We start from the raw sequence: 13,960 nt of genomic DNA, 5'->3' as shown, positions 1-13,960 counted from the left end.
AAAATCTTAAATCATAGAGATATCATCAGTGAAAGAATTACAGTGAAATCTCACAGACTGTTTCAACATTGGTGTTCTTGTAAATGTGTAGAAGACTAGTTTGAAATACTTTCACGAGTTAAGTTCTGGTGATTTTAATTAAGACTTTCCATAAAGATTTGGACTTCTTCCTTTTTTAACTTACCATTGTTCAGATATTTAAGATATTCCCAGTTGTTCTATTTCCTTCCATGGTGGTCCATCTTGAAGGAGTCAGTTAAAGAGGGATGAAATTGGAAGATATGTTTGATGTTTTAGCTACTCAGTAAATACCTATGTTAAGGTAAGGTAGTAGAAAGAGATAAATAAAGGAGGAACAAAATAACAAACTTTAAATATATCATGTTCTGTGTCTCAGGGTTAAAGTTATGATTTTTGCTGTAGAAGTTCATTAGCAAAACTAGTTGAAGCAGAAGCATTGCCTAATTTGGGAGGGAGTGGTGAATTTTCTTTGTTAACAGCAGAAGGATTTCCTGTGCATAGATCACATCTCTAGAACTTCTTATGTTTGCCGACTTTCTTTTAAGCAAATACTGGGGGTTTTCCCCATATTTTCAATAAAGAGTAAGCCACTGCTCTTTTTCCTCCTTGGCTTTGTTAGGATGATGATTTTTACCTTCATTAAACTGAAAGCATCCAGCTTTCATGAGTGTGTAGATTTAGAAGTTTGTCTCTTGTTTGAGGTACGTCATGAAACGTAACCTTTTAGAAGCTGATGATCAACAACAACAAAGGTTCTATACATAGATTAGGAAATTATTTAAGGCAAGAGGTATGGGAAGATTTCAAAGAACTTAACAAAGCACCTGGTTGTAATTATTTGTAGGTATCTCTTACCTGGAAGGAAATACTTTCTGTGCTCCAAACAGGAGAAGTCAATGACATTCCACTAAGACCTGTGTGTCTTATTTTAAAAAGCAAACCAGAAATCCGGAAAATATTTTTATTGTGAAAATGAGAGCTTTGGATCTGGAACAAATGCCTGAATTTGTAGCGTAGGTATATTTTTACAGCAACAGTTGAGGAAGTTTTTAGAAATGGAAGACTGATGCAAAAAGTGTAGTACACTGTGTACTGGTCTAGTGTAAGACTGTAAGTGGTCTACCAAAGTTGAATTGTTCAGCTGCTATTGTAAAACAGCTAAGAGAGTTCCAGCAGAATATGTTGCAAAACATTTTTTCTGAGAATGACTGATATATCAACATCTCTCTTTTCATGAAACTGAACAGAGTTATTTTCTTTCTCTTATTTGTAGGTAGCAGATTTTTTTTCCTGAGTTCCTTGAAAGTAAAGGTTTGCACTGTGGTAGAAGTTAGTATGCTTTGAAACCTGTCATTTTCCATGGTGTTAATGTTTTCATAGCATAGGGGAGTAATTCGAAACTTTTTTTTAAGCTGAGATTACAGTGATGGCTGCTCTGCTAAATTTCCAGGCTGTTGCAGTGAAGTGGCACCTGCCTAGCATTCTGTTTTAAGTGCTTTTTGTGTTGTCCTGTGTAGAGATGGTACTAGATAAGAACAAATGGTACATGTCTATGAGCGCTATTTGCTCTGCAGGGTGGCAGTCCTCATTATAGTGGAAGCAAGCTTCAATTTTTTATAGAACTTTGTGTGTGCTAGGCTTTATATAAAAGACAAACAAGAAAAAAGACTGAAACGCTTCTTTCCCCTATTTTTTCTCTAATTCCTGAAGATGAAATGTGATAGAATTTTGCTGAGCTAGAAGACAGCCCAATAAAATAGCTAGGTGCAAAGGCCTTCCCTCCTGGACCACCTGTAGCATAACTTTCCCACATTGAGATACATGTTTTGTTGCCTGCGTCTCTATTATGCTTCTTAACTGTTTACCTTTTTCCATCCAGAGACAGCCCAGTGGTGAAAGGAAACTCTATTTTTGCCTTAACTGGTCTTGCAGTTGCTGTAGCCAAATATGAAAGCAGCCTTTCCTCAGACACTGAAGTGATGCCTGAGGTGAGTCAATCTGCGAAAGAGATTCTCTACTCTTGGTGGAATATAATGAAGCAATATGACCAGGTGTTTGGGGGACCGGTACTTTACATTTTGAAGTTCAAATTTCACCCTGCTCAGTGAGTGCCATCTGGCTGCTGCTGTGTGATCTACACATAAGCAGTCAAAGTGTGTAGGCGCCTTTTCACAAGAAACATAATGACTAACACATTTATTTCTTGGTTTTGACAAATGAGATAGAGGTCTAGTGGACACTGAAACCCAGCCAAGCTCTCTTCTCATCATTTTTCTTTTACTGAATAGTACCTGATCAAAAGTAGTGTCTGGAGGGTCAGCACTGGCAAGTAAAATCATGCTACTTACTGTACATAAGAATGACAAAATAATCTTATTCCTGGTGGATCACAGCCATGACCTTCCGTTCAGGTAGGACCTGATTTAAGAAAAAATAACAGTGAGTATTTGGTTTGATTTTTGCAGACTGAACCTGATTTTCTTCCCACAAAACACTGGATTTCTATGGTCACAGAGACCCTTTTTAGTATTGTGAATAGCCGCTATCACCCTAAAGGTCAAGTCTTCACATGGTTCTACCAGGTACGTATTGTTGTATTAAAGGCAAGAGGATATATCTGAATTTCATACCTGGAGTTCTTAGTGTGGAGTTTCCTGGTTCTGTTTGCCCTTTAGTAGTTGTAATACAAGAGAATCAAAACTTTTCTTGCTTTTGTTCTTTTTCTTTCATTGTGTTTTCTGTTTAGATTTGGGTTTGCCTTGAGTGTTTGTCTTTATTACCAAAATGGTAACAAGCAACACGTGAGGATACATGAATGAAGGAAATTCGAAAAACAAAAAAAAAAACCTTCAAACCCTAGAATATTCGGTGTGTATGTACAAAACAAAACCCTGTAACACGAACAGACTCTCTTCTCAGACCACACTGTCAAAGTCTTGAGTGATTCTGACACCATTCCTTAGGGTTCTGAAATGCCTGCTTTCCCAAAATCGAATAGTTATGGAGCCAGTGATTCTTATTTGACTGTACCTTTGAATCCCTGAGGGCCAGTGGAAGTTGTATCATATGTGCTTGCAGTGTGATAACCAGCCTGAAATTCTCAAGCCATATAAGTATTAGGCAGTTCTTAAGTAGGACCTGGAGACAGACTGAAAGCTCAGTATAGACCTTAAGGAGTAGGCATTGCTAACCCTTAACTACCTGGGGTCAAAATGGCCAGGTTGGAGGTTTTTTGTGTCATGGGTGCAGAAGGGAACTTGGATCCTACAAGGCCAAATACCAGCCTGCTAATGTATCGTAATGTTTTCTAACAGGAAATTCATTAACTGCATTCATGAGCTGCATTTGGTCCAGTCGTGAGATGTTAGCATCAAAAAGCTGAAAATTACTGATGGACCAGAGTCAGCTCTGGCATGTTACCCCTGTCATCACTGATAGGGGACATAGATCACTAAATCAAATGTAGTGTTAAATAGATGCTAGACTGGTTCCGCATAAGGAGATTCAACTACTTGGTTGACACTAGCAGTTCTTGCCGAATTGTTCTGTGGCTCCTGCCTTTAAAAATAATGCTGTTTAAAGAAGGTGGTTTTGAGGTGGAACAATGTGACAAAGTTTCATTTCTAAAATCCCCTCTGTTTAAAAAAAAAAATAAAAAATTAAAAATTCTTATGTTTGTAAAATTCCAATGCACACAGTAGAAATCACTGTCTTGCAGAGTGCCTTGCATCCTGATGGGATTTTTTTTCCTTTCCTTTTCAGAGTTGCATGTGAAAGTTGATAAATATACATTATTACTTACAATCAGTCTGTTGCTTTATAAGTAGAGGTAGCTGTATGGGTTTTACCTTTCAAAAAGGAAAGGAATTTAAAACCTTTGTAAGGGATCTTTCTTTTTTAAAAAGAATCTCTACTGGTTATCTTGCAAGATCTCATGATATTTTGTTATCTTAGGTGTGATGCTTTTTCCAACTCACTAAATTCTTGGTGTGTTATAATTACAGAAGTACATTAACATCACAGCTGGTTTCTCTTTGCCCTTCTGATCACGCTGCTGGGTATTTTAATGAGGAAGGTGAAAACTAAAAGAGACCAATGTATTTATATACAGACTAGCTGTTAAATTCTAGTTGCATCCTGTCTTATCCTTTGTTTACAGTTTCATACTTAACAATCTTATTTACACTTAGAAATTATATGCTGAATTACTGTAGTTTTAAGCCGCTTACAAGATAAGGCAAATGGAAGAGTTACCATAGGCAATTACCTGAAATATTGTTTATTGCCAGACTGCAATACTTCATTGCTGCTTTTTGCTGTATAGGTATTGTAAATTCCTAAAGTATTGAGTGTTATTATCTGGAAAGGAATTTTATTTCCCTCCCTCAAGAGGAAAGGAAAAAATTTCTTGGTTTATGTTTTTCTAGAAGTCCTATTCAGGTGAAAATACTGCTGGTATTATAGCTCGTTCCTGTGCAGCCACTGCTTTGTCTCTCCTGGTGCCAGTTTTCATTGTATCATGCAAGGAGAAGATTGAGGAGGTCCTGAATATGCTGACTGACAGGTTACCTGGGAAACCAAATGCTGATGAGTCTCAAGCTGTTCAAATCCACATGGGCCTTGGTTTGGGGATGTTTATCTCACGTTTGTATGAAGAAAAAAAAGTCAGGTAAGGATTACCATATATAATGTGGAGGTGTAAATAACTTCCTTCTTTTTCCTGCATGTGGCCTTAAGTTTTGAGGAATTGAAGTATTTACAAGTCATAGGCAAGTGATTCTTGAGGGGCTTTGCAACATTTCTTGAAAGATGTGTTTTATTATCAGTCTTCACCACTCACTTCCCCAGTGCTATCCTGGATATTTTGCCATTCTGTCAGGATGACTGATTAATTTTTGTAATATCCTAAGGTACGTGTGCAAAGCAGTCAGCTAGAAGAGCCACACATATGCTTTTAAAGGGGACTAGCTGCCCTAGGAGACTTAATTGTACAATATTTCACAGTTATCTTTGGTTGCTTTCTAAGTGGTGCTCTGGACACTGGATAGCATCCACTTACATTGTATTACACATATGGGGATGGAGGTACAACAGAAGTAGCATAACAGGCTGTCTTTAAGGCATGCTGTTACAGCTGTGTTCACAGCAAGAGGTGTTCTGATGTTGGCAGAAAATGCCTCCTTTACAGAAGAGTTGGGCTCCATTGCAAATTTCCGATGATTCCAGAGAAATTAAGTAAGTTTGGCTTTATACTTCTCCAGTTTCTTGACTGGTAGGGATTCTGTCTGCCAGTATACCCATAATAAATGTTTAATTGATGCACAAGCACAGGTATCAAACAGATTTGGCTGTCAGTTGTTAATTTGCTCAGGGAAGCTAATGTTTCTGCTGTACCTGCCTTTGTTAAAACACTGTGCAGCATTGCTGGGTTCTAATCTTCATGCTTTGGTGTCTTGGTGCCTTGTTGCCTCTGACTGAGCCACATAATTTGGGGATGGACTGTCTCTGGATGATTAGTGAGTGGTGACAACTGAGCTACACACAAGCTTTAGAAGGTTCTTACATGAAAAGGACATTAAATCAGCTTGGTATTTCGGAGTATGTGAATCTTTGTTTTGGGTCTTTGGCTTTTGTTTGTTTGGTGAGGGGTGTTGAAATTAATAAATTTATCTAAAAATTTCTTATAGATTATATCAGTTTTTACTCTTTCACTGCCCCGCATAATTTCAAAGCTTAATTTCACACATTCTTCCAAGAATTGACTTGCAACAACAGCAAAACTTATAGGAATATAGCTATAGCTAATACCAAATCGTAGAATTAGTTTGCATTAAAGATGTCGTGTTCATTAAGAAAACTGTGTATGTGTTATGTAAGGGGGGGAATGTCTATGACATCTTTGGAGTGAGATGTAAATGCTTCTTTTTTTATCAATAAGTTAGGCAAAGAGATGGAGAGAGAGATTTAGGGGGCTAGTATCTTAAAATGTCATGAGTTTTCAGCTTATAAATAGTTACAGGTCTAGCTGAGATCATATTCTATCATCATCCTCCTCCTACTGTCAGGCATGGTCTACAAATCCTGGGTGCTGTGTTTCTTTCTGGGTGTTGTAGCAATAATGGTTGCCAGTTCAGGTTTGAATATGTTTTTATTATGTGTATATGAATATGTTTATATGAATGTGACAAAAATGACCAGTTATTGCTTAGAGACTAGTATGAGAACATATTACAGCAAGAAAAGAACTCTGTTTACTGGCATGTTCAGCCTTAGCAGGAGGTTTAATATCCCATATGATTTGAAGAGCAGAGCTGTGTTTTGGATTTTGTTGGTTTGTTTGTTTGGGGTTTTTTTGTAGTGATGTACCTGGTCAACAGATGAACTTAGTTCTAATGAAGTCCCTGGATGCACTGGAAGACTGCTGCTTTGACACCAGTCTGGAGTACAAGTGAGTTTCTTCATTACTGATAATATTTTGTTGTATTTTGAGGTCCACCTTTTTAATTCATGCTTTTATTCCTTAATTTGAGACAGAAGAGTGTAAGGATAGGATAAGGAGATAACCTGTTCTAGCTGATTCCGTAGAATCACCAACTCGTGCAGGCTGTCAAGGACCTTCAGAGGTCCACATCCCTCCCCAAACCAGACTCAGCCATGGACTTGGACTACATTGTCCGAGGCTTTACAGTCAGGGTTTGAAACCCCCAAGACTGGAGACAGCACAATGTCTCTGGGCCTTGGCTACACTTTTGGGCTGTCCTTACCTCCACGGGAATGTCTGATGTTTCATCTTGTGCCCGCTGCCTCTCAGCCTCCCACCATGCAAGAGCCCAGCTACATCTCCTCAGTCCTTTTCCTGTCAGTGTGAGAGATGCTGTTGGATGCCCCCAAAGCCATCCCTTCTCACAGATGAACCAGCTATGGTCCCACAGCCTCTGCTCTCAGGGCAAGGGCTCCAGCCTTGCTGCCGCAGTAGCCTCCCATGAAATTGTTCCAGTTTTGTTGGTGTCTCCTGCATTCACAGCAGTATTCCAGGTGTGTTGGTGAGCACAGAGTAGAGGGGTGATCCTTCCCCTGGCTCTTATGGCTGTGTCCTGCTCATGTTGCCAGTGCACTGCTGGCCCTCATTGCTGCCTCCATGCATGTCTGGCCTTCGCTCAGCTTTGTGCCCACCAGTGCCCAAGGCTGTCCCCAAGAGCTGATCCCTAGCCCCTCTGGTCCCTGTCTGTTGCCAGGTGCAGGACTGTGAGTTGGTGCTTGCTGAATTTCAGGATGTTCCTGCTAGTTTATTCCTCTGTGTATCATCTCGTCTTAAGTGCATGTGTCCATAAATAAATGCATATATGTAATTCTTTATATATGAACATATATAAGCGTATGCATATATGAATATATCTAACACACACACACACAGTTTTTTCCATACAGTCCCTAGTGCAAGGTGAAAAGAAACAATGACCACTACTTCTAATCCCTGCCAACCCACGAGTTAAAACCTTGGGCATGTAGGGAGAACCACACAGTCTTGCTCACAGGCAGTGGGAAGATGGTAGCAATTCTAGGAGCAGGTTGTTCATCTTACCTGCACATGTTCATTAATGAAAGATGGTCTTGAAGGTCCTTCCTTGGTGCTCTTGGGTGGTTGCCAAGTTGTTCACTGACGTCTAGCTGCTTCTGTGTTGGAGCTTTTACTGGGCTGTGGATACGTGTACAATACAGTGTGAGCTCTGGGATCAGCTGCCTCACATGGCTTATTTATCTGGGAGAGCCAGACCATTAATTTAACAGCTGTGGGTGGCATCTTGAATATTGAGTAAAGCAAATACATTTCATTTAACCAACTGAGGTTATGCCTCAGGTGTGCCAAAGAGAAGAGTAGCCCACCACCAGGACAAGAAATTATTGAAAGGTATTGCACAATTACTAGCATTGGCAAACCTGAAATAATTGAACAATAAACAACATGTGTCAGTTGCCATTAAATGACTAACATAACACAGTAGTATGTGTCTTCAACAGTAGTCATTTCCCTTTTAAATTGGGGAAGGAACTGCATTATCTTGAGTACCTCAGTGTGGGTGCATAGGGTTTTATTTGATTTTTAAACATTATTCTGCCAAGCTCTTCCCTGTTCAAAGGAAACAGAGCAATAATTTCTGTTTTCCTTTGCCCTCCCCTTCTCCAGTGGACCTTCTGAAAAGCTGTGAGGGGTCACAGTTGCACACCATTGGGCTGTGAACCTGTATAGCTTCGTCAGGATTTGGCTTGCCTCTTGAGTGGCACAGGGTGAGACACATGGTGCACAGGGAGCTGTATCAGCTGCATCACTTTGTTACACCTGTCACTGCTTATTTGTGTACCCTATTAGCTGGAGATAAATCCCTCGTAGAAAAACCAAACTAGACTTCAGTGGCAGTGAGAGGTTGCCAGAAGAATATGAAAAAATGGCAAGTGCAAGAGGGAAGATTGAAGGGTGGGTAGTTTTTTATGCTGGGCGTAATGGCTACATTTTTTAAAGGTTAATGGTAAGTTCATATCTCTTGTGAGCACTCTTTGTGAGCAAAGAAGTAATGTAAAGCTGTAAATATTGCAGACTTGTCCATGTTTGGCATTTGTCCACTTTTAAGCTGCTATTCCAAAGCAAGGGCCTTTCCAGCCTTTTCATCCAGTATGAGTGCATGCTCAGCGAGTTTGCCAACGACACCAAGCTGTGTGGTGCGGTCGACACGCTGGAGGGAAGGGATGCCATCCAGAGGGACCTTGACAGGCTTGAGAGGTGGGCCTGTGCGAACCTCATGAAGTTCAACAAGCCCAAGTGTAAGGTCCAGCACATGGATTGGGGCAATCCCAAGCGATGAGTGGATTGAGAGCAGCCCTGAGGAGAAGGACTTGTGGGTATTAGTGGATGAAAAACTGAGTATGAGCCAGTAAGGTGTGTTAGCAGACCAGAAAGCCAATTGCATTCTGGGCTGCATCAAAATAAGTGTGACCAGCAGGTCGAGGGAGGCGATTCTCCCCCTCTACTCTCTTCTCGTGAGACCCCACCTGGAGTACTACGTCCAGCTCTGGGGCCTCCCAACATAAGAAGGACACGGGCCTGCTCGAGTGAGTCCAGAGGAGGGCCACGAAGATGATCAGGGGTCTGGAGCACCTCCCCTACGAGGACAGGCTGAGAGAGTTGGGCTTGTTCAGCCTGGAGAAGAGAAGGCTCCGGGGAGACCTTATACCAGCCTTCCAGTACCTAAAGGGGGCCTACAGGGAAGATGGGGAGGGACTCTTTTATCAGGGAGTGTAATGATAGGATGAGGGGTAATGGCTTTAAACTGAAAGGGGGTAGATTTATATTAGATGTAAGGAAGAAGTTCTCTACTGTGAGGGTGTTGAGGCACTGGATGGAAGAGCTTGCCCGGAGAAGTTGTGGATGCCCCATCCCTGGAAGTGTTCAAGGCCAGGTTGGATGGGGCTTTGAGCATCCTGGTCTGGTGGAAAGTGTGCCTGCCCATAGCAGGGGAGTTGGAACTACATGGTCTTTAAAGTCCCTTCCAACCCAGACCATTCTGTGATTCTGTGAGAGGCATGGCCAGCTGTGGGATGTAAGCGTTACACTGATCTTTTCATCAGTGTTTCACGCACGCTAAAGTGGCAATTCTCTTTTTCCTTCAAAATAGGCTGCCAGTTTTTTGAGAGTAGGTGTATTATGCTGTAGAGATGTGGGAAGACGGAGTTCTCTTTTTTCTTTCTGGATGCCAGCAGTAGCCATACCGTCTCCTGCGGCTGCTGTGAGGTCCTCTGTGGCCGGGAGGGCTCCCGGTACCGGCCTGTGGCCCTGTGGGCGCGGGAAGCTCTGCGGGCCGCTACCGGGCCGCCGCTGTCCGGCCTCATGCTGCCCCCTAGCGGAACGCAGAGTCCCGTCCCGTCCGTCCCCCCGGCCCGCACCCTGCCGCCCGCGGGCTGTCAGCCTGTGCAGTCTGCCGTGCCGCACGCCCGATTGTTTTAGAAGGTGTGCCTCTCTGCTCAGTAACACACTTCTGCAGGGTGTCAAGTGAGACATCTCACACGCTGAAGGATGTTACAAGAAAGAGGCTTTTGCAGAAGTTTTGCTTTGTTTTGTTTTCTACCTTGAGTGTCTAGATAAGAAGGTGGTTGGTTTGTCAATGTGTAGGCCCTGCAAACTGGAGCTCACACAACCGCGCTTCACCGACTGTGTCAGCCTTGATAGGAATGTTGCTTTTATATGTAATCATCTTCATTTAATTAGGAGAATTCTCTTTTTAAAAAGGGGGGTGGGGGGAAATAGGTAAGAGGAACGAAGAAAACAGAGTTGTTTTCAATAAGCAGCAACAGTCTTTCCCTGAGTCAGTCCTTTAGCTTGGTGAGAGTCCACTTATGCTGCGTAAGAATCTCTATGTCTGTGTAAGTTGCATAAAATACTCTAAAGTTTCCTCTCAGAAGAGGTCTCCGTGAGAATAATGCTTGTATATCAGTACTCTTTTATCTGTTGTAGCCACACAAGAAAAAAAGCAAAAGTGAAACTCATAATCTTTTAAAGCGGGAAGACATTTCAGATGGTTAAGCATGTTAATATGATGCTTGTTCACTTTTCAACTGAAGCAGGGTTTCATAGATTGCAGAGCCTTAGGAGATTTGCAGTTACTCCTGATTTTAAATGGAATGCACTCAGACATTATCAAGAGATCCGTGAGTGGGCCTTAAATCTGCCCTTATGTTAGACAAAAACTGGAATACGTATGTTTTTAAAATATACTGATACACCACTTTTCAGTATACACGTGTATGGAAAATGTGCATGACAGGTGATGTAGACAGTTCTTTGTGCTACTAGGTTTTGTCAGACTTACTGATTACAGAAGTTATATAACAGCTCATTTTTCCTCCCAAGCCTAACTTACATAGAACACAGGTTCAGCAAGCATGTACATTCATGGTCGCTAGCTTTTCTAGTTATTCATGTAGATTACATTCAGAAATAGATTTTTGTCAGCAAAACCTCAGTGTACTAGGAAAAAATAATAAGTAAATAATTTAAAAAACAAACAAAAAAAAACAACAAAAAAAAACCCCAAAATCAAAGGCAGGGTTCCTGTTGTAACAGTACAGCATATGGGTAACAAACGTAGCAGTACATATGGTCCATGTATTGGAAGGTTTTGCTTCCCCTCCTCATCCCCCTGCCTTCCAGCAAACAAAAGAAAACGTGTTGAAGATTGGGTTAACTCTGAGCTTTTGAAAGGTTTGCATGTAAAAAGTTTTTGAGAATGCCTAGGAGCAGTAGAGTTTTTCTGGCTTGCCTTGTTACATGTCCCATATTGAGGATGAATGCTACAAGACCTTTGCAAATACGGCTTTTTGTATAAAGTTACTGCATGGCAGACTACCTTGCTTCTGTAAGAATAAATACTGGAGAAATACTAAACAAATATAAACACTGATACACGTTGAGTAAAGATGTGGTAAAGAGCAAATTGTTATGAATCTTGAAATACACAATAGCCTTCCTTTAAATTGCTGTGTGGAGCATTAAACTGACTTGCTTTTTATGGAGTTTTTTGCAAGGTAAGTAGCTGTTTGATTTGACTTTAAGGCATTTTCTATCAAAACTGTCATCAAATTTTTATATTGTTCTTACAGAAACCTGTCAAATTCCACTGACCTCAGTATTATCAGGAAAATACCAGTTTTCCTTCATCCTAAAATACAAGCCTTTTATTTTGTTTCATGATTTGTTCATGAAGTCCTTCATTCTGTGATGTGATGGATTGTATTGCATTGTACATTGCTCAGTTACATTATTGAGATAAATGGCATTAGATTCAAATATGAGTCGTGATGATAGTGCAGTATGTCTGATGCATTGGTAGTAAATCACTTAAAATTTTCTGAGAAAATCTGAGATACTGTGTGGACGAAGTGTCCTTAAGTATCAATTTTATATATATCATAAACAAGGTTGGGAAATCCGAGATATTGTGTGGGTGAAGTGCCCTTAAGTATTAATTTTATATAGATCACAAACAAGGTTGCCAAGTGAAAACAATTGCTAGTTACAAAAAGGGGAGCAGAGGGGGTGAAGTTTTACTCTTGCTTCAATCCCCACTTATGGTTTGGGTCTTTGCTGAGGGTCAACAACATAATATATGGTAGCTCTAATTAGGAACTTTGTTGTCTTTCTGTGTATTTTTGTCAACAAGGAACAGTGTAAAATTGTGTATAGAACTCTTACGTATAAGCCACGTCCTTATTTTGTTGGCTGTTCATTAATTCAGATATGGCAGTTACTTAAAAGAGTTGATTCCAAAGGTTTGTTTCATCTTCTTTGCTGGAAAAAGAAGATGCCACTGCCAAGACACCACTCCAAGTCTTCTAGTCATGCTCACCATCTTCATCCCCAGTTGCTGAAAAGCATTAGCTTATAAATATGACTGAAGTTGTTCTCAGAAGTTTCTTTTTTACTTAGGTCAGTAAAATCAGTAACTCTTCCCATTTTTAAGTTGGATGGCAGAAGCTTAGAGGAATGCCTAAGATTCTAGCCACATTTGACTGCTCGCGACATGCAGTGTCTGTCATTGGCACGCTCAGGGAAATGCTTGAGGGGGAAAAAGTCTTCATAACTAAGACCTGCTTCTTTAAGCTATTGTGTATGTGTGCCAGTGAGAGATTACCTTCAGAGCAGTGAGTATCTGCTATGCTTTTAGTATCTCATGATGGCAGCCAGAACTGCTTGGGAATTTTCTGACAAAACTTTTCTGTATTATGACTGATGACCTGTGGAAACTGACACTTCTTGTGGAAGCATAGGTGCTGAATTTAGTAAGAGTTCTTTGGTCCAGAATGGAATTTCTGGTCAAATGTGAAAGAGACAGAGACTGTGAAGCTGTTCGTGCCAGCTGCCCTATTTAAGTTATGTACTTTGAAGCTGTTGCAACTTCCTGTTGCAATTTTAAGTATCCTCAGCATCAAACTGTTAGTTGTGCTGGATATGTCTGCCCTGTTGAAGCTGGTCCAGAGTTGCAGATGCATATATTAGTACATAGGGGTTAGAATGTATACGTGACACTCACATTCTGAAATGAATTTCATTATTTTTGCAAACTGGAACACCTCTTGGAGGGGTCTGAGAGCAACAGACCCTAATACAGCCAGTGGACCTGTAATTAGTATGTTTAACTGGGCTATCAGAGTTTGGGATATTAGTATAAATCAGATACAGAGGTTTAGATCCATACTTCTGTCATGCTAGTTGATGTGCTTGTTGATGGGGCTATTGGTTCTTCAGGGGCAGAAGGAATAATAAGGCTGTATGTGTAGGATTTATTATTTTTAACACACATGTTCTTCTTATGCTCTTCTTTAATCCTGTGTCTCCCAAAAAGCATCACTGATGTGTGAAATAAAAACCATTTGTAAAATTGACTGTGGTAAGTAATTATCCACAGGGCAGGTCGTCAGGCAAGGCCAAGAGGTCTTTTTTCTCAGCAACCCTTGTTGGGGTGAAAAGAGAGTTCAGAGCAGCCAAAGCATACTTAATAATTTTCTTTTGTCTTCTCTTTAAGCACTGGATGTATTTTGGGAGTAGGACTTGTTCTTTCACTTATGAGTCACAGCAGCCAAACAGAATCGCGACTGCATGTTTCCACTTCATTTCAAAAACTCTGCAAATACCTGGACAGCAGTGAGGACCAAAGCAGATGGGTCCAGGAGGTATGACCTATTTTATTGGAGATATTAAATCTTCCTTTTACTTTCTTGCCTCCCTTTAATAACTATAGACTTTTTACTGAAACTTTGTATCTGTAGTATGGAATGCTTGGTTTCTGTTATTTCTTTCACAATATATGGGTCTATATCTGCAGAAGAAAACAATAATAATAATAATAGAGTAACCTGTAATGCTGCACAAACATTAAGAAACTGCCTGAAA

At 40.6% G+C, this 13,960-nt stretch overlaps 1 protein-coding gene and 1 long non-coding RNA gene across 5 annotated transcripts in view; one reads left to right on the top strand and one right to left on the bottom strand.

Moving 5' to 3' along the window:
- FOCAD (focadhesin) overlaps window positions 1–13,960 on the top strand; it is a 127,047-nt gene that overhangs the window by 90,297 nt on the left and 22,790 nt on the right. The window contains exons 28-32 of the mRNA XM_049796559.1: window positions 1,901–2,009; window positions 2,487–2,603; window positions 4,449–4,690; window positions 6,380–6,469; window positions 13,593–13,740. Of these exons, the coding sequence (XP_049652516.1) occupies window positions 1,901–2,009; window positions 2,487–2,603; window positions 4,449–4,690; window positions 6,380–6,469; window positions 13,593–13,740 (706 nt within the window). The remainder of the gene's footprint in view (window positions 1–1,900; window positions 2,010–2,486; window positions 2,604–4,448; window positions 4,691–6,379; window positions 6,470–13,592; window positions 13,741–13,960) is intronic.
- LOC126036598 (uncharacterized) overlaps window positions 1–13,960 on the bottom strand; it is a 46,513-nt gene that overhangs the window by 13,081 nt on the left and 19,472 nt on the right. For all 4 annotated transcript variants that reach the window (XR_007505190.1, XR_007505188.1, XR_007505187.1 and 1 more), the window contains 3 exons: window positions 7,604–7,717; window positions 2,370–2,439; window positions 185–312 (listed from right to left, as the gene is read on the bottom strand). This is a non-coding gene — a long non-coding RNA (uncharacterized LOC126036598). The remainder of the gene's footprint in view (window positions 1–184; window positions 313–2,369; window positions 2,440–7,603; window positions 7,718–13,960) is intronic.

Source organism: Accipiter gentilis, chromosome Z (genome assembly GCF_929443795.1).
Source record: "Accipiter gentilis chromosome Z, bAccGen1.1, whole genome shotgun sequence".
NCBI lineage: Eukaryota > Metazoa > Chordata > Aves > Accipitriformes > Accipitridae > Astur > Astur gentilis.
Note: the sequence above shows the minus strand (reverse complement) of the source record. Positions and strands in the feature narration are given on the sequence as shown.